At 36.1% G+C, this 21,102-nt stretch overlaps 1 protein-coding gene across 1 annotated transcript in view; it reads right to left on the reverse strand.

Moving 5' to 3' along the window:
* The window catches only part of LOC149539593 (uncharacterized), a 137,050-nt gene that overhangs the window by 15,740 nt on the left and 100,208 nt on the right, over positions 1–21,102 (reverse strand). The window contains exons 17-19 of the mRNA XM_089800821.1: positions 20,844–21,067; positions 20,658–20,733; positions 19,320–19,421 (exon numbers count right to left, since the gene is read on the reverse strand). Coding sequence (XP_089656947.1) covers positions 19,320–19,421; positions 20,658–20,733; positions 20,844–21,067 — 402 coding nt within the window. The remainder of the gene's footprint in view (positions 1–19,319; positions 19,422–20,657; positions 20,734–20,843; positions 21,068–21,102) is intronic.

Genomic DNA, 21,102 nt, shown 5'->3' on the forward strand with positions numbered 1-21,102 from the left:
TTGTATATGACAAAGTCCTTGGTTAAAGTTCTCAACTTGGTAGATGAGGAGCAAACCGTAATGAGGTATCTCTATGAGGCCATGGATAGGGCCAATGAGGCTGTAAAAAATTACTACAAGGGGGCATCCTCAAATTTTACCACATATGAGAAATTATTGATAGAAGGTGGAACAATCAGCTCCACCAAACCATACATGTGGCAGGGTACTTCCTCAACCCTTGTTTTTGCTTCTCTATCCTATGCAGACCCCAATGGAGAGGTCATGGAGGGCTTCGTTGATTGCCTAGAGAATGATATCCGATGTTGAGGTGAGAGACCTCAATGCGGTTGAGATGGAAGTGTATCAGAATGCAACGAGAAAGTTACTCCTTAGTCTTGGAAAAAAAGAGAAACACTCAAACCCCAAATAAAATATTTGGATTTTTGGTGTCTTTCACATGCATGACGAGAAGATAAAACTAAGACATGTTTTCACCTTGTTTTCTAACTCTTTACTATTTCTCTTGTGTATGCTTGGCGGCAAAATCGGGGTGGAAATTTTCCAAATCTGCAAAAAACTTGCCCTTTGCATCTTGTGTCACCCATGTAGCTCATCTAGTTGTGAGCATAACTAGAGCTTATTTGAGGTCATTCACACAAAGAAGAGGAACAAGTTAGCACAGAGATGCCTCAATTACCTTGTTTATGTGCATTATAATCGTAAGTTGCACATAAGAAAGATATGGTTAGCAGCAGCTGGTTGACTTGATTTGAATAACATAGATTCCTACAGTGATTGGACATCACAGGAGCAGCCTCCATTGTTCACAGACGATGAGATTTGTGATTTGGAGAGGCACGCTATGGAGGAGGGTGGGTTTGCAATGGGATTGGATGATATTGATGAGGACATGAGGGCACAGAGAATGAGATGGATGCATATGATGAGGCATTGCTAGCATCAACACCATCTACATCTAGGATGGAGGTCCAACCACAACCACAACAGCCTTCTAGGGCTAGACTCCCTCCCACTCCAATAGTTTTTACTAGAGCTATTGGGAAAGGGAAGAGGAAGAGGAAGATGTAGCCTAATTTGATATCATACTTGACACTTGTATTTTCTTATAGTTTTACAAAGACAATTTTCTATTTTTAGTTTGCATTAGAGTTCAAACCATCGGACTATGGCTACGAGCCATCAGCATTCCACATGCAATTTTGTATCCTATTTGCATTCTTATATACCTAGAACAGCTTATTTGGTTTGAATAATGAAAGTTGAACTATGCCATAGCACTTTCAAGTTTCAGCTTAAACAGTTGCATTTGGAAATCCCCACTCATAAGTTGTTTATGATTCCACAATTTATATTCTTATCTTTTCTTTCCATTTCTATGGACAACATCCCCTTAAAGTAATTTGTCAAACAGTTCTAGTACTATTCCTCTATTCCTTTATGTATGTATGTTTGTATCTCCAAGGTAGCTTGTTTATGATTTTTTGCAACCGCATATATTTCTTCACTATGCTTTTGATGGATGTTGATACCTTAACAATTCCCACCGTCACAACATCTGACCAATCATCTATTTTGTGCATATCCCATAATCACTGAATTCTATGAGATGACATACTTTTGAGGCTCTTTGTGACACAGCTAATCGTGTTACGTATATGCTCCCACACTTACATCAATCACTACATATATAAGATGACATGCCTTTGCAGCAGTCTATCAAACAGTTAATGTGAAAAGTGTATAGCTCTACCTTCCGCATGATGTCTACAAGAGCATTTTCAATAATAATCTCTAGCAATATCCTTTCACCAATATGACTTGATGAACGTCTTTAACATTCTTATAAGCTTTTCTTGTTGGCGTGGTCATGGAGGGTACTTGCATGAGATTGTGGAATTTGGCTCAGCATCAACCAATTGCATTTGCTTTAATCAACATATTCATATTGTATGAATCCTGTAATCATTTCCTTCCATTCATTGTGACGACCTACATTTGGCACATTTTGTTGGGCAAGGCATGCACATTGTACGCAGTTTCATATTTTGCATGGATTTCTACAAGTATTTTCATGAATAAAATCTGACGACTCCAACCAATATGTTTGAATGGATATCCAAAGCTATTCTAAGTTCATTCCCACTCACTTCCTTGGGAGGATGTTGTCAAAGGTTGTGGAATTCAGCTTCAAAGTTTATAAACCTTTTTCAACATATACAATTTGTGTAAGCTGTAACTTTTTGTTTCATTAGACTGAACACTCTGCCAAACAGCTTGCATGTCACGTCTCTGTTTCTTTATACCTATATATCTTGGAGGTGCAATTCATATACATTCTTACAAATCTAAGAAAACATATCTACAAAACTTCCACAGATCCTCAATCAATCAACCATATATGTGATGCAATATGTAGTTGAAACCAGTCTACTTCACAAACTGTGTAAGCATTATATCAAATGGTACATTGTCTGTGGCTTCACATCTGCATACAACAGGTTTGACTCGCTGCCAATTGCATTTTCTTTAAAGTTTCAAAGTCTTGTCCACTCAAAACAACCTGTGCATATGTACTGCAGATCATTTTGAGGTATTCTGTAAAATATTTTACCAATGCCTCCTTTTCTGCACTTCCATATTTTACATATGCTGGAACATTTTGAGAAACATTTCACACCAGTGAGTTTCAGCTCCCACTGCTGTTCAAATTTTCAATTGTTTCAAACTGGCCATTTCGATGTGACTTCTTATGGCTCTGTGTGTTCTTTCAGATGGAAAACCCCTTTAGTAGAACCTTGTGGTTCCAACAGCTCCCAATTTGAAGTGTTTATTGATGAATTGCCAAATCCTAGGAACTCTTGGTTCTTGCATTACTATAATGAAGCTTTCATGTATCTTTCCATTTACTCAACTGATACTCTTGATCAACAATAGCGTTAAAGCTTAAACTATATATATTATATACTCAGAAGTATTCACTATTGAATCAAGCTCATCTAATAATATCCATTAAGGTGGTTTTGCTGAGAATGGTAAACCTGAATTTGAATTGCTTGGGAAAACTGGCCGTGGGTTTGGTTTTACATCATGTCTGGTTGCATATGAGAATTTCTGAAGATAGTTGTACAATGGGGAGGTTAATAATTCTTGGGAAAATGTGCAGAAGATGATGAGGGCTTAACCAGAGAAGAGGTTAGTTAACCTCTTGTTTCCACGTTTTATTCCAAAAATGAGTAAGTTAATTAACCTCTCACACTTTTGGGCAGAGCTAATTAACTTCTATAATGCGTGTGTTTTCAAAGAGTTAATTAACAATGTGTTTTTTGTACGATAATAAACTATGGAGTTTTGCATGAAAATAGAACACTTTCTTTTGACAGTAAAAAGGCTTTTCTAGAAATTCAAATTGCAAGATTGAGAAGGGAAATGTATTTAAATAAATTAACTAAAAAATCACAATAATTTTGTAAATTAATTTGAAAATTTTGCCTTCAGATCTCAGAAAAAAATTCTTTGAAAAAGTGTCGATAACTTCAACCATAGAATTGTGAATAGCACCAGAAATTGAAGAACACAGTATGGGAAGAGCATTGAATCATTAGAAACATGTTATTTACGACACAAAAGTTAAATTTTGGACATACTGATGTCAAGCCAACAAATTCTAACTTTTTACCTCCATGTTCTATGGAGGATTGTAGTGTGATTTAGTTGTGGCGGATTATTTTCTGCAATAGGTAAATTCATAAACAGAACTCTAATGCAGAAAAGCTCAATTGCCTTGTGCCCTGGAATAAGAAACTAACAATAGATTCATGGAACATAAAGGATTCTACGAGGTGCCAATTAGAACTAATTAAGGCAGCTGGAATACTAATCCAAGAAACAAAGCTAAAAGAAGAAGAGAGACAAGAAAATAATCCTCAAATAATAAATAGGTGGACCAGAAGCATGGTTAAAGCAGTTGGTACTTATAAAGGAAATACAACTATTTGGTCAACGAACAGTGTCGAACTTAAGGTTGACTTAGTCAAATTTAGCCAGTCACCAAGGCTTCCAACATAATATCAAATTCAAGTTTTGAATTTTCAATGTGTATGAACCATCCAAATCTATATAAAAGGTTATGTATGGAGACAGATTGCTGCATATATGTGAGACTGGGAAAAGGAAGTAGTTATTTTGGGCAGAGATTTCAACACGATCCCAAGTTTCACAGATACAAAAGTCAGTGCTTTAAGACCAACAAAATCACAAACCGGCTTCAATAATGTATCATCAATACAGGGTTAATGAATGTCATACCCAAGAATGGCCTAAACACATGGAACAGTAGGAAAAAGTGGTTTGATAACATAGCTGGCAGCTGGGCAGATCCTTACTAACAGCAGTCAGCTGCTCTCCTCAATCATTTTTTAATAGGTTACCAGATTCTCTTCCGCCCACACCCCAGATACAGAAGCGGGTGCGTCCAGAGGCGCAAGCGGAGCAGGATGGTCCCTGGAGGCGCACAAGAAGTGCATCCCAGGACTGTGGAGCTCTGCTCCAGGGCATCCACAGCCCTTGGATGCAATTCCTGGGCACCTCTAGTGAGCATCCATGAGCATCTGGGCCATCCAAGAAGCAAAACATTAAATTGACGTCAAGATGAATAAAAATCAAATAAAAATCATGTAAAACATTTGTTTTAAAACATATTTTTTCTCATTTAAAAAAAAAAATTGCTCTAAACTCTAAAACAGCCCTAATAAAGGCCATTTGTTGTTTTTTCATCTCATTTGGTCTCCATTTTGGCATTTTGAAGACAAGGTGATTGTTTTCAAAGAGGATTGTTTGTGGGGTTACAAATTGCTTCCACAGAGGAGATCTAAGCATCTAAGGCAAGCATTTCATAGCATTCTTGAGTTCTTTTATTTATTTATTTGAGAATCTGATGATTTTTTTTCAAGTTTGAGAAGAAAATTTTCAAGGTTTTTTCAAAAAAATAATAATAAATAAAGCAACAAATTAGCTATATCTATTTTAATATTTTTGTATCTTTTTTGTTTGCACTTGTATGCTTGATGTTCATAGTTTTTTTTTCTAATTTAGATTCATTTAGTTTCTTATAATAGCAAAAAATCAAATTGTATCGTGCAAGAATGGCTGCCAACATCACTCAAAGTTCAGTGGGAGGGCGAGGAGCCAATAAATTCAAAATCGATGTAGGATCTCCTTTGTGGAGACATACTGCAAGAATATCACAACTTTCAAGAAGAGGGTCATTTATTTGAAAGTGTAAGGTATGTGATGGGAAAAAATCATTCAATAGTTCATATTCGCAGGTCAAACTTCATTTTATGGGCCCTTTTGGTAAAGGATTGGGAATGTGCAAAAACAAAGATGGGAAGGGGATATCTAATGACAAATACAAGGATATGCAGAAGAACAAGAAGAGGCTGATAAATTGGTTAGACAACAAAACAAACTTCTTATCAACCTCCATCCAGAAAGAAAAAAATGCAATTATCCACTGAACCAATTGTATCTTCCAAACGTCCATTCTTCCAAGTTTCAATACCATAAGTCGAAGAGGAAGTAGAGATTACTGCTCACAAAAGAGGTCCATTGGAGACAACATTTAAAATGAAGGCAAGAGTGCTTGTTGATCAAGTCATTGTGCGTTGCCTCTATGCCAATGGTCTACTTTTCAACATGGTAAGATCACCATATTAGAAGAGCTGGCAGCCATCAATAACCACTAGCTTCTTCCCTTCTCCCATGTGTTGATTCTCGTTTCCTCTCTTTGCTTTGTTGCTCGCTCTTTCTTGAACACCGTTTGGTGCTCCTGCTGGGTTGCTCTTCTTCCCTATTGTATCTTCCAGTCCCTTGGACCCTTTGTTGGTCTTTTGTCAGACATTAATATCATTATCTTATCTTATCTTATCTATAGAGATATATCTTCAACCAATTAGAAATAATTGGAAATAATTGGTTGTTTCTATTGCTTTCAATGGATAGAAAGATACAAGAAATTGTCCATTCATTAACGTGATTATAGTGTCCCCCAAAGAGGCAATGTATTTGAGGGCAATTGATTGTGAAAGTGAAAAATGCACAATTCATTTCCGAAATTCACATTGAGGTCATACAAATAGTCAGTAGTGAGAATATGGTCCAGGTGATTACAAACAATGCAAAAAAAATTGCGGAGCAGGTGCTTTGGTTGAGAGCCAATATGATCATTTTTTTTGGACGCTATGCATTGTACACTCCCTCAACTTGATTACAACAAATTGGCACCCAAATATATTGGGAGCAACAAATATATTAAGAAGGGGAGGAGATGCAAAATTGTACTTACTAAATTTAATTTAATTTTTTTTTTTAATAAACTTTGTCATGCTCAATTATTAGTTGTATATAACTTTGCTTAATATTTATTGACACATTGTTATTAATGTTCTCCTGCATTTTGTCAACATAAAATGCAGGTAACAATATGAAACTTTCTCGAACTAGTTTCACATTTCTCTAAGTTGAATTTATTATTCAATTGGTTAATGTCAATCGATCAATTAACTCCAATTCACGTAACAAATTCTTTTAAGAAAAGGCTTTCGTCAAGTCTTTTTCGTTTTTCCATTTGTCGAGCCTATGCTTGATTTTTGAGGTCTTCAAAGTTCTTTTCTTCGTTTTTGAATGTGTGTTAGTTTTTAGTCCTTCGGTTTTGCACAAGTCATTGCTTTCAGTTTCCCCTTCGATTTGATCTATCTCAAGACTTTATCAGAGTTGGCAATCAAAAGATATGACCAATTTTGTGCCCAAAAAGTGGACCTTTTTGATGCAACTGCACGAATTAAAAATATCATGTTATATTTTTAATATGACTTTCACTTTTTGAAAAATATAAATTACATTCATTTTATGTTATGTTTTTTAGTTACTTTATCATTTTGACTTTTCACTTACAGTAACTATAGTGCACTTTATGTTATATTTTTTAGTTGAGTTGCTTTTTGATTTTTCACTTAAGTGACTATATTAACTATATAGCTTGATTTAATTTTTGACTTTTAAATCAAATGCTCTACCAAATATTACTTTTAAAATCATATTTGCACTTTATATTTTTAATATGATAGTGTAAATATTATCTATGGCCCATTTAAGTAAAATTTTATAAAAAATTAAATTAACATGTGCTTAATTCATCACTTAAGTTGTTTTCAACATGTCTACAAGCATATCTCATAAAAAATGTGCAATTAGACCTAAAAGGTGCAATTTTGAAAGAGAATGCATGTAAATGCATAAAAAACATGCAAAGGCATAAAAAAAGTTGAGATATGCAATGTCATGTCCCCAAATTTGAATGTAATAATTTAATTTAATTAATTAATTAATTGGTCCCAGAATTTAAATAATATAATAAAAGGACCTTTAATTAGTTACTTTAATTAATTAATTTATGCCCAAGTTATTATTTGTATTTGTGGTTCCAATTGATTTAATATATCTCGAACCTATTTTTATTTTTGTTTTCATTGGTAAGTTTCGTCATTGGATATCTTTGTACACCCTCAAAAAGGTTTTCCCTGACGGGTATTTAAGCACAGCTTGTATGTAGTTGTAGGTATGCATTTTGATTATTTATTTTGTACTACGAATTCCCGTTGGGATTCTTTGTTATTCATCATTTTGAAAGTGAAAGATCTTCCCTAATTGACTTATGCAGTTTCGATGGGATTCAACCCTCACCCTATTTTGTTGCATGTAATACTTCACTCGGATCTAGCAAATCAGAGCATCATCTTATTGCAAATATTAATTGAAAGATATTTGTGTTCCACCTCCATTCTTGTTTAGTTTATTGATGAATTCGGATCAATAAATTTATGGTTGCATAACTCAGCATTCCTCCTCTATTCATACACCATCCATCCCCCACATCACAAAGTGCATCTTTTGTACTACAACCGTACGACTTGGGCAACTCTGTAACTGTACTACTACTATCATATCGTATGGCTTGTCTTCTCCCCACACCATACGACCATTGCACCTCCATCCCGTACAACCATAGCAACATTCCACTATACGACCTTCAAAAGAACATCATACCACCTTCAAGCCTACATCATATGGCCATACACTCTACCATACAACCATCAAGATAATACCATACTCTAAAGCACTAGCCACATGAAGCACTGACTCGAAGCACTAGCCACCTGAAGCACTAAGGGAGAACTACTTGAAGCACTAAAGGAGAACTACTTGAAGTACTAGCCACCCGAAGCACTGACCTGAGGCACTGGCCACTTGAAGCACTTAGGGAGAACTATATGAAGCACTAACCTGAAGCATTGGCCACCCGAAGCACTGAGGGATACTACTTGGAGCACACAACCAGACTACCTAAAGCACACGACAAGACTACCTAAAGCATACTACAGGACTTCATAAGGAAACTCTAGAACGGAACATTATAGTGGTATTAGTTGGTGATCTTGCCAGCTTGCTAGGATGATTGAGAGATTTTGGTATTTGGATCACACTATGGCCCCGAATAGCAATGGAGAGTGGTGGTTGAAGGCACTACAAAGGATTGGCAAAGAGCTCAGTAAGGGTGTTGATCTTCCATTAGATATATTGGAAGTTTGTTTGTGTCAGGTGAACCAATTACTTTCAAAATTTATACAGAGAATCCTCTTGCCGATTAAGGAGGCCTTAAGTCAACCCAGGCTTTTGAGACACCATGACAAGGATAAAAGATTGGCAGTTGCAGCATGTCTTAGCGAGGTCTTGAGAATTTCAGCTCCTAAAGAACCATTATAACACCATGATAGAGATATTGCAATTGATAGTTGACAGCTTTCAAAGTCTTAATGACTTTAGTAGTGACCCTTTTGGTAGGAGATCTACAATATTGGAGAATTGTGCAAATGTCAAATTAAGTGACCTTCTTTTAGAGATCGAATTGCAAAATTTGGTCCATGATATGTTTCATCACTTCTTGGTCACCATCAAGGAAGATCATGATACTAAGATTTCAGTTGCTATGGAGTCTTATGATTTCGTGCATTCAAAAGATGGATGAAATATCCCAACCAATCACATCTATGTTATTGGGTTGTTCGTAATCTAAAATGTATTCCCTCTATAACAGCATATAGATTGGTTAGCAACGTTTTCAAGCATTGTGAAGAAAAACTAATATCTCATTTGCACAAGTGGGAGAAAATGACTGACAACAATAAGGGTGATGCTTTACGTAAGGAGAATAAAGGCATGATTACAGGGCCGCTCCAGGAGGATTTGCTAAATCTTTCTACTACACCAACATGGTGAGAACACCAAAAAAATGAAGAAGTTGCTTGCATGAATCTTGTGAAGACATGGACGAATCAAGTTGTGCCCATTATCGAAGTTGTGCCCTAGGCTGTGTTTGTCACAAAGGTGTTTGTTGTCGAGGTTGTGTGTCTGTCACTAAAGCAACGTCCATCATCATGGTCTTGCCGATCACTGAGGTTGTATATCCGTCACTGTCCTTGTGTTTATCACCATCATGTCTATCACTGATGTTGAGTTCGTGTTCACCATCGAGTTCGTGTCTGTCACTGTCATGTCCGTCACTGATGCCAAGTTTGTGTCTATCACCGTCATGTCTATCACCAACGCCTTGCTCATGTCTATCACCGTCATGTCCGTCACCAACACCGAGTCTGTGTCCGTCATCAAGTTTGTGTTTGTCACCGTCATGTCTGTCACCGTCGTGTTCATCATCGTTGTGTCCGTCACCATCATGTCTATCACCGACGCCGAGTTTGTGTCCAACACCGTCGTGTCCATCATTGACACCGAGTTTGTGTCTGTTGTCAAGTTCGTGTCCGTCACTGTCTTCTTGTCTATCACCGTTGTGTTCGTCATCGAAGTCGAGTCCATGTCGGTTGTCGAGTTCATGTCTGTCACCGTCGTGTCCACTATCATGTCCATCACCGACGTCGAGTTCATGTCTGTTGTCGAGTTCATATCCGTCACCGACGTCGAGTTCGTGTACATCGTCGATTTTGTATCTGTCACCATTGTGTCCGTCACCAATGCCGAGTCTAAGTCCATCATCATGTTCACTACCATCATTACATCTGTCAATAACGTCAAGTTTGTATCTGTCATCAAGTGTGTATCTGTCATCGTAGTTGTGTCTGTCGACGACATCATGGCTATCTCCATCATCATGGTGTGTCTGTCATTGTGGCTGCATCGATCACAGTAGCTACGTTTGTCACCATTAAGACATTGCTCGTTATCGAGGCTCTATCCATCATTGAGGCTTCAACCAAGGTTTTGTGTCCCATTGAGGTTTAATGTGCAGCTAAATTTTATTTGTCGCCAAGGTACTCTTTGTTGAGGTTTTTTCTACCAAGGTTCCCTTTACTGAGGTACTCTTTGTTGAGGCTCCCATCATCACGAAACGCTTCATTAAAGCTCCTGTCACCGAAATACTCAGTTGAGGCTCCCTTTGTCGACATTCTCACCACTAAAGCTCTCCTCGTCAAGGTTTCATCCGACAGAAATATAATAGTGGTCGTTGTGATTGTAGCAGTGGCTAAGTTTGTGCCAACATCAACATCTATGTGAATGACCGTGCCCAAAGAGATTTTTGAACATAATGACGTGAAAGATTTCATCAATTTGTGTCATTGGGATCTTGGTGAAGGATACAACAATATTTATATTAGAGTGGCACAGCGAAAGTTTGATAGCAATGTGGTGCTGCAAAGGATTGACGTCATTTCACTTGTCTTGCCTACGCGTTTGATTTGGGACCCGAGAGCTCTTGGTGTTTCGTTTGATGATGAATTGCTTGAGGGTAAGCAATTTTGGGCAGCAGGGATTTGTCATGTCCCCAAATTTGAATGTAATAATTTAATTTAATTAATTAATTAACTAGTCCCAGAATTTAAATAATATAATAAAAGGACCACTAATTAGTTACTTTAATTAATTAATATGGGCCCAAGTTATTATTTGTATTTGTGGTTCCAATTGGTTTAATATATTTCAAACCTATTTTCATTTTTGTTTTTGTTGGTAAGTTTTGCCGTCGATTATCTTTGTACACCCCCGGAAAGGTTTTCCCCAACGGGTATTTAAGCACAACTTGTATGTAGTTGTAGGTATGCATTCTAATTATTTATTTTGTACTGCAAATTTCCATTGGGATTCTCTATTGTTCGCAATTTCAGAAGTGAAAGATCTTCCCTACTTGGCTTATTTAGTTTCGGTGGGATTCAACCCTCACCCTATTCCGTTGCATGTAATACTTTGCTCGGATCTGGCAAATCAGAAAATCATCTTACTGCAAAAATTAATTGAAGGATATTCATGTTCAATCTCCATTCTTGTTTGGTTTATTGATGAATTTGGATCTATAAATTTATGGTTGAATAACTTAGCATTCTTCCTCTATCTATACACCATCCATCCCCCACATCATGAAGTGCATCTTCCGTATTGCAACCGTACAACTTGGACAACTCCGTAACTATACTGCTGCTATCATACCATACGGCTTGTCTTCTCCCCACACTGTATGACCATCGCACCTCCATCTTGTACAACCATAGCAACATTCCACCATACGGCCACCACACTATTGTACGACCTTCAAGAGAACATCATACCACCTTCAGGCCTACATCATGTGGCCATACACTCTATCGTACGACCATCAAGATAATACCATACTACCTGAAGCACTAGCCACCTAAAGCACTGGCCACCTGAAGCACTAAGAGAAAACTACCTGAAGCACTAGCCACCCAAAGCACTGAAGGAGAACTACCTTAAGCACTAGCCACCCAAAGCACTAAGGGATACTACTTGGAGCACACAACCAAACTACCTAAAGCAAACGACAAGACTACCTAAAGCATACTACAGGACTTCATAAGGAAACTTTAAAGGAAACATTACATGAAATGGATCTAAAAGGTGCATTTTGCCTTTGAGGTTGCAATTGCAAGTTTTTAGAAAACATGTTTTTGCATCCAAAAGGTGTGTTTTGCCAGTAAGACATTTATATGCATCTCTTAAACCCATTTTCGGGCAAAAAGCACTTAATAAAACATGTGTTTGCACCCAAAAGGTGCATTTTGACTAAAGAAAGTCATTTACATGTTTTTAAAACATGTAATCACCTCCAAAAGGTGCACCTTGGATGCATGTTTTTAACATGCATTCACCTCTAAAAGGTGGGTTTTGCATTCAAATGTATGCATTTGCCTTTCTAAAACCCGTTTTTGAGGATTGAGGGTGAAACTTCATGCAAGTTCTTCCCAAGAACACATTTTTGCATATAAATCTCAGATTTCTTCATAAAATGACTTCCAATCTTCTCTTTTAGGGACGTTTTTGCATGTCCAATCCTTCTCATACAAAAGCGTTGAATTTCTTGCCAAAAATGTGCCATTACAGCTCCATTTGAAGCCACATTTGAGGAGAAACGCCCAGATTTGGGCCTTCAAAATGCACTTTTTTTCCCAATAGGGTGTTGTTTTCGAATCTAAATCATTCTTGATGGTATTGGAGGGCATGTTTTTACATTCCAAGATAAAAATCGACTCATGTAATGCCCTTTTGGAATCACGCTTTTTGTGAAAAAGATATTCTTTGCCAAAAACATTTTGTGTTTTGGTATGTCTTGAGCATATTTTTGAGATTGGGCATGAAAAATGCCTCATTGTATGCTCATTTCAAATTCCTCTTTGCAAGGTTCAAGAAATCCAAGTTTGTTTGAGAATATTTCAAAGTTAGTGTTTCTTTCTCCTTCATTTTTGGCACACAATCATCATGTAAGTGGACATTTTGCTTCTTGCTAATCAACCCTTTATGGAAATATACTTTGATGATGTGTTCACATTTTGGAATTTTTGTGTTGCAACACAAGCACAAGAGATGCCCTTATCATCAAAATCTAAGGGCAAAATGAAATACCAGTTTGATAAAAAGTTGGCTCGTGCAACTCAATCTCATGTCACATTCATTCATGACAATGTATTAGATACAAAGATCAGACATGTAGACATGACTGATTTCCTGTGAAGGGTAGAAGCTCCTATTAGTCATGAAATGAAACGTATTAAGAGAAGTCATATTCACTTTGTCTATGTTTCCCACGATTTCCCTGGAAACAAAATTTCTTCTTGGATGTGCAAAGTGTTTCAGTCCAAAGTCAAAGATGATCAAGGATGCTGATGGAAATGTTATTGTAAGCCTTGATCCAGAGGTTATTGAGCGGATTTTCAAAGTGCTGCAGAGTGTGTGGATCTGACCAAAGAGTCATCTTTGGAGATATGGAATGAGAATAAGGGAAACTATTAGAAGTATGTAAATCTATATTGGTTGGATTCAAAGAGAAACAACTTCTCGAGATGGCCAAAGACCATTCACAGATCTAATTTCAAGCAGGAGTACAAAGACCTTATTATCCTTCTCAACAAGATTTGTGGTCTCAAAGATTCTAATGATTTTGAATCTTAGATGTATAAGTTCATTTTCTAGATCATAGATAATAAGGAACATATCTTTTGGAGAGAACTAATCAACACTACACTTTGTCAATAGTTGCTCAATGTAGGGACTTCAATACCTTTCTACATGAATTCCTACCTTGTTTATATTATGGCTGCCATGGGATCATTTTCTAAACTCTCAACCAGAGGAGATCATCTTCAAATTTCAGTTTGGTATTACTATGATCAGATTACTCTAGCTAATAGTAAGGATCATTACATAAGAGTTCAGGATGCTTTCTTTGGGCATTTTCGGTGTTTGTTTGATAAACAGTTGTCCATCAAAAGGGCATCTGATGAAGCTTTGGAGAAGGTAAATCAATATGGTTGTATCTTTATCCAGTTTCCAACCTTTACTTACTTGAGGGTTGGGTACTTTAAATGAAAGCCATATACCTTACCTAGGTATGCTACTGACAGGATCATTTTATGGAATTTACGATACAACTCATGGAAGTTCAATCTGATCAACATGATTTGCATAGGCCAAGTTTTGGTATTTCTTCTGCCAAACCCCTGATAATTGGTAATTATATGATTACTTCCGTACACAAAGCAAAAACAATGGAAGCAGAACTTCAGTACATCACATTGAAGAGATTCAAAGCCAGATTTGACTTTGATTATAGAGAAGTGAATTCTCAAATCAAAAGGACCTTTACACATGTTCATCGTATCAAATATGCTTAGATCGACATGTGGATAGAATTGGATATAATGAAAATGGATTACTACAAATTAACTTTGCAACAGATCATCGATCTTAACATGCTTCAAATCCCGTCAAGATTTCAAATTAAAGATGATGGCAACATTCTTGATCAAGAATATCATCAGGTTGGTTTTAATAGACAATGCCCTTTTCCCATTCAATGGCAATAGAAGGAAGATACATCTATATTTGATAGATTTTCAATCCTTTTTAGCAAACACCAACAAGTGGTTGAAATCAAAGGCCTAAAAAGGGTTAAACTGAAATTGGGTTTGGATTGTGGAAGTTTTGGTCCTCCTAGAAGGAAGTCACAATTAAAAATCATAGGTAAAGATGGTGATTCTTCTGATGTGAAGAAATCTCTTTAATTCAAGTTGAGGGGAGGAATGGGACTGAAATTATCTCAGATCTTTGAACCAATTTAGTAGTCAGGGGAAGAATCAAGGGAAGAGTCACAAAAAGAATCAAAGGAAGAAGAAGGGAAAGTTATGATCATATCTCCCCCAAAACTTGCACAAACTCATGAACCATTCATGCAGGAAGCCCCTTTTCTGGATGAGATAGATGATGATGTGGATTCATTTTCCATTGTTTTCACACCTTCCATCCCTACTTCAAAACTCAATACACTGGCTCTTCCTATATCTTCGGCAGCTCCTCTTAATTTAACAAATGAATAATATGAAAATTTGGGGAATGTGTTTGAAGATTTTCCAACTCTCACAGAAGGTCAAGTTTTTCAACTTGATACATCTCTAATAGGTTTTGAATTATTCATGACAAAATCTTCTCATCATGCACCTATGAATTCAGTTGTGCAAACGGAATTTTGCTCAGTTACAACGGAGATACAATCAGGATCAATGCCAATGGTCTCCACTGTACCTGCTTCCATGGATGAAAGTTTTAGCTTGCCTGCATAGTTAAGTAGAATCGCAATGAAGGAAAGTGGTTACTCCCCCAGACAACCTTCCTGTAAAGAAAACTAAGTCCAAATCTTTGAAAGATAAGATTGTTTCAAAGATCTTAGTTGATTCAAAAAAAACCAAGTTTGTAGAGGTTGTTGAGCCACTGGTGGAAAAACCTATTGAAGAACTTAACCATTTTGATTACAAGTTCACCAAGGTAGAGATCGGAAAGCAATCAAATTTGAGTTGCTTACAAGATGCTCAAGATGCACTTGCCAATGTATCAAAAAGCAACCATGAATTATGGGAAAAGAAAAATCAGTTCAAGCATGAGGTTGCTCGCTTAAATGAAGTTATTCGGCAACAATCTTCTCAAACTGCTGTTGTTGTGTCTTTGACATCTCAGGGGAAAAGGATATTTGAAGCTGAAAAGTCTTGGTTGGGAGAAGTCATTTCTGAAGGAGTCCAAGCTACTATAGATACGATTAAAGTCCTTAGGCGTATCAAAGACATGGATGAGATGGAACAAGAATTAATTTCCTCCTTGACTCAAGAAGCTAATGATTTGAAAGGGATTCTTAATGACTGGGACAAGATTGTTAAGTTTGATCTAGATGCTATGGTTTCATGTGACATTCTCCCATCTTGTGAAATGTTTTTTAGATATCAAGGACTTATGGGCTAAAAAGAAGAATTACTAAGAAAACTAATAACAAAGTTGCAAGCAACCCTTGGAGATTGGTAGGCAATAGAAACAGGGATCACATGCAATTTGAAGCAAATGGGATGTCAGATTCTTGATGAACATGGTAATCAAAATGCAGTTGAAAGAACGACTTCAAAATATACAATCAGGATCAATGATGATTTAGATTTTCAAGATTTTGGTTCACACAATAAACATATTTGCTTTGCATAAATCTTTGGCAAAACACTTGCAAGATTCTCTAGCGGAAAATTCCAAGATTGTGCAATCAGCATATGCAGATGCAATAAGGATAGAGAAAATATCAAAGACAATGGAAATTTCCGATCTTCCTACACTGCATGATGTTATCATCAAATTCAAGGCACTAAAGAACAATCTTTAGGGTTGTTATTTTGTATTTACTTTTGTTTGTAGATCAAAGGGAATACATTGAATGGAAAGATGTAATTACACATAATGCAAGTTGCATTTGCAGTTGCATGTAACTCAATAATTTCTCTTTTAGTTAGACTAGGTCAAAGTTGGTTGAGTTGCTACCACTTTTTCCTCCATCTTTTTCTCAACTTATTTTCCTATATAAAGGAGCGACCTCTTATTGTAAAATCATCTTTTATTGCATGCAAGAGAGCTCTGGAGAGATTGTGCCAATAGAACTTTGATTGTGTAGCATTATTTTGATAGAAAAGTGAATACAAAGGAGCAATTGAAACTAGACTTTGATTGAGTGCAATTGTTACTTGTGTGAATTGGAAGCTTTGTTTGCAATTTGCATATGTTATCTTTGATTCATGTAATATTGTATTCTTAATAATTGAGTATAAAACAAGTTAAGAAGCAATTGGAGCCGGAGCTTTGACTAGGAGTAATTGTAGAGATATATAGACTAGAAGCTTTGTCTATAGCTTATATCTCTTTCTTGATTCACAAAATAATTAGGATATCTTTACTTTTGGAAGTCTTCGTGCCTTATTAGTAAAGCTTATTCATATAGAATTACGACCGAACTTAGAGCCAAATCGGCACACTTTCAGCTAGCCTTTGAGTTACTGTCGATTTATCAATATCACCGTTTTCAATTTTTAGACAGATGTGTAATTAGAGATTTCACCCTACCTATTACTTGCTCCACGGGTAACTAGATTATTTCCTCAAAGTTAAGAGGAAAGAATATTGGTAACACCCTTTTACAAAATCTCTCAGCTTCTTGCTTACCTTGAGTTGATCCAAGGAATGGTGGGAAGGGGGAGCCTTCCCTTTAAGGTAGGAGAGACTCTGTCTCACACGCTACGGCTGGTCATCCTATTTTGTGACTGGATTTTACCCAAAACTGTCAGTTGCAAAATATCCACCCAGCAATTAACTTGTTTAGGTTATTGAGATCTGATTTGTATCTCATACTATTGTTATGAGACGACTTGTCAAGGTGTAAAAGGCATTGAGCCAAATAGTTATTTCCAACCAATGGGGTGTATGGAAGGCTTCACATTTAGAGAGGGCCCAAAAGGTCAAGGCATAGGTCTTCGATGACAAATGATGGGATCATGTTTAATTTGTATTGGATTTCACCGAGCCTATCATGACAATGCTCCGATTTGCTAATACAAATAAACATTGTTTGGGGGATGCCTGTGATGGCATGGACACAATTGTAGAGAAGGTATGACTTGCCATACAAACACATGAGAATGATCCCACAAAATGTAAAACCTTATGCAATAAAGTGGAAACAACCATTCATCATTGTTGGGAAAAGATGACCAACCCATTGCACCTCCTTGGATATGCCCCATCTCTGAGGTACTATAGTAAGGAAATCGTTTCTATGCCGAATAGAGTAGCACCATATGCAGATGATAAAGTTGCTAATGGGTGCCACAAAACTTTAGATAGACTCTTCCAAGATGAATAAATGCAATAAGGAACCAAAACAACATGCAAACTATCACATGGTGGTACCTTTAAGGTCAACCATTTAAGCATCTACAAACTCTTGCAATCAAGGTCCTTTCACAACTAAGTTTTTTTGGCTAATTCTATTGTACAATTTTAGTGTTAAACATTCTTTAATTTGTTTTTCACTTTTATTCTTAATTTTGTGAACAACGTCCAAGTTGCAAGTTCTTATGTTGCTTAACGGAATTAGAGTGCATACTCTTTTATCCACTCAATGAAGCGTTAATCGTTAGGCTCAAAAAAGGTTAAAAACTTGGTTTACATTCATACCAACTTGTGTCTTTTGTCATGTAAGGAGGATCACTACAAGGTATGGGCAGCCAAGTTTTGAGATGTAGCCCCTGAGTGTGCCAACTTGGATGGGACCATTCAAGATCTTACTAAATTCACTACAATCATAGATGATGATGATGATGATGATGATATCACAACACATAGTCCATCTAGTACAAGTGTAACCGCTTTGGGTTCAAATGATCATGAAGTTGCAGCAATTGGAAATGATGAGGCTTTTCTTGAGAATCCTTATTATTCTGATTAGTGAATCTTGAATATTGATTGATCAACAATGAATCATGAACTAGATTTTGATTTTGTACATGTAATGATTTTCTGATTCACAATAGAATTGTGAACATGATGTATATGATATGGCTTATTAGTTATTAGTTATTTATATTTGAATATTTGTGAACTATCAATTGGCATTTAATTTTTATCTTGATCAATGATGAAGTGTCATGCTATCAAATGATTTAATTTTGTGTATTTATTGCATTTCTTTGCATATACATACATACATATATATACACACGCGCGCACATCCAAAACCCCCTAAAAAAAATTTTGCATATCCACGCATCTGCATCCGAATCAGCAAGTTAGACTTTTTAAACTGAATTACCCATCTCTGCCTCAGACCACTGACCCATTGCACTATCCGTCTCAAAGGATCAACTGCCATATAGCCCTTTCAATATGGAAAAATAGTGATTTAGCAATGAACACTTAATTGAGCTGGTTAAATCCTTGTGGAAGGAAACCAAGATCTAGAAAGGGACAAAGAAGTTTAAATTCGCCAGGAAATGGATGTCCCTCAAAAGCCGCCTCAAGAAGTGAAACAAAGAATCTTTCACAAATATATTTGTTAAAAAAGAAAGGTTGGACGAAGAGGTTACTGGATTAAATGGAAAGATCTTCAAAGATGTAATGTTTCAACTAGAATATTAATGTAATATAATGTGCTCACTATTTTGATGACGTAATGTAAATATTTGTAGTTTTTTATGGACCAAAAGTTACCTAATTGTTTTTAAACTCATCCTCGAACCAAAAGGAAGCAACCTAAGTCAATCTCATTCAGCTCTTCACATATGCACAATCCATTCTACTTTAAAAGTTTGAGGGCCAAGAATATCAATGAATGCATGGAAAATGAAGACAGTAGAGTGTAGAGTGAAATAAAAGAAATAGACCTTCAGTTTATTTCGAAGTTCATTTTCCTCCAAATTTCTCTGCAAAGTTTCAGCTGATAATCTTCTCTGGCCAGCCTCAAGTTCTTTTTCCAATTTCACTATCTGTTAAAACCCAATTCATGGAACAACCTTTTAATATCAATTTATAGAAGGATGCACAAAACATTGATTGAAGAAGAAATATTAGACACAAAATCCTCTTACATAAACATGAACTAGCTGTTGTTTGTGAACAGTTTCCTCAACAACTACGACTGCATATTACTAATACATAAAATCGTCCAATTTATGACAGAGCTTTATTTCTTGTTATCTATCTTGATGATAACTGAAAAAGCTTCAATTGTAACTCAAGTTCTTACATTGAGAGAATCAGGTATGATTTAAGACTCTTTTTGTTACCAGTGATTGGTCTAACAAGTCATTAAAGATAACACGGATATTTTTGGAGACCATTATTGTTATAATAACAGTACTAACCCACAGTTATAGAATCCAGATAGAAAAGTAGACAAAATAAACTAATAGAATTTGAATGAATTGAATTTATCGACAATAAAAGGTTAACATTACATGTGTATATACTATAAAAAATGTATGAGATAATATCTTCAAGGACAAATCATTATTGAAAAAATTTGACAACCCCCTCCCCCAAATTACAAAGCTTAGAAACTAAAGTTTAAAAAAAAGCAAGATTACAAAAATGATCCCTCAAGGAAAAAGAACAAAATTGACAACCAAACTATTCTAGCTAGGACCGAATCTAGAAAGATGTGATAGACTATATTTAAGATAATAAAATTAAAAGCAAATTATCTATAAAGGAAGCAGCATGTTCTTATTTCAGGGTGTCCAGTTAGTTTCTTATGGTCTATAAAATATTCGAAAATATCTACCCTATTTAGGGATCCATGCCTTAATACACTTACATCTACAACGATCTAAGATATTGTATGATCAGTAGATGCATCATTAATCATGCACCCTATCTCACAATGCGATGAAACGTAAGAGAAATGATCATGTGCCCTATCTCACAATGCAATGGAACATCATTAATCAGATGGATCAAGAAGATTTTATTTGAATGTATCCCGTGCATTGATAAAAAAAGCTTAGTTTTAATGGCTTAAAGAACCATAACAGAAACCCTGTTATGACTTAGAATACACGACAACTCTGTGATATTACTTTTTCTCGTAATGCAATACATAATGCATGCTCGAAAGAAAAGTAGGAAAGAGAATATGTAACATCAATAAAATAGGAAAATTAACAGTACAGGAAAAGAATAAGTAAACAAGGCTATAATATATTATTATAAAGCCTGCTTACATGGGCTTCAAGGCTTTTATTTTTTTCAATCTCCATCTCTAGTCTTTTTAGGATGGTTTCTTCCAACATCTTTATCCTGTAAAACACAGGTCAATTCAATATAAACGGCAAAGATAAATATCCATGCTATTGATAGAAAACACACAAGACATGAAGGAAAATCAAAGTTTTTAATCAGGCTTGTACCTTTCTTTCAGTTGTTTATTTTCATCTTCTAGTTGCTTGTGGCGAGTAGCATTGATAGGAAAACTCCCACCATCAGTATTATTTTCAAGTATAGAACTTGAACCAAATTCATGACTGGCATCACAATTCTGTAAATTTAAGCTTGATCCAAGTTCAGCACACGTGATAGCATTTGCATTTGTGGAGCTTGAGTCAATTCTGTCAATTGCAATCCTTTTTGAAACCTAGATAAAAGAATTATAACATTTAGAAGATTTCG

The sequence above is a fragment of the Cupressus sempervirens genome, chromosome 9, assembly GCF_028749045.1.
Source record: "Cupressus sempervirens isolate cs-2001-9-10 chromosome 9, ASM2874904v1, whole genome shotgun sequence".
NCBI classification, from domain to species: Eukaryota; Viridiplantae; Streptophyta; class Pinopsida; order Cupressales; family Cupressaceae; genus Cupressus; species Cupressus sempervirens.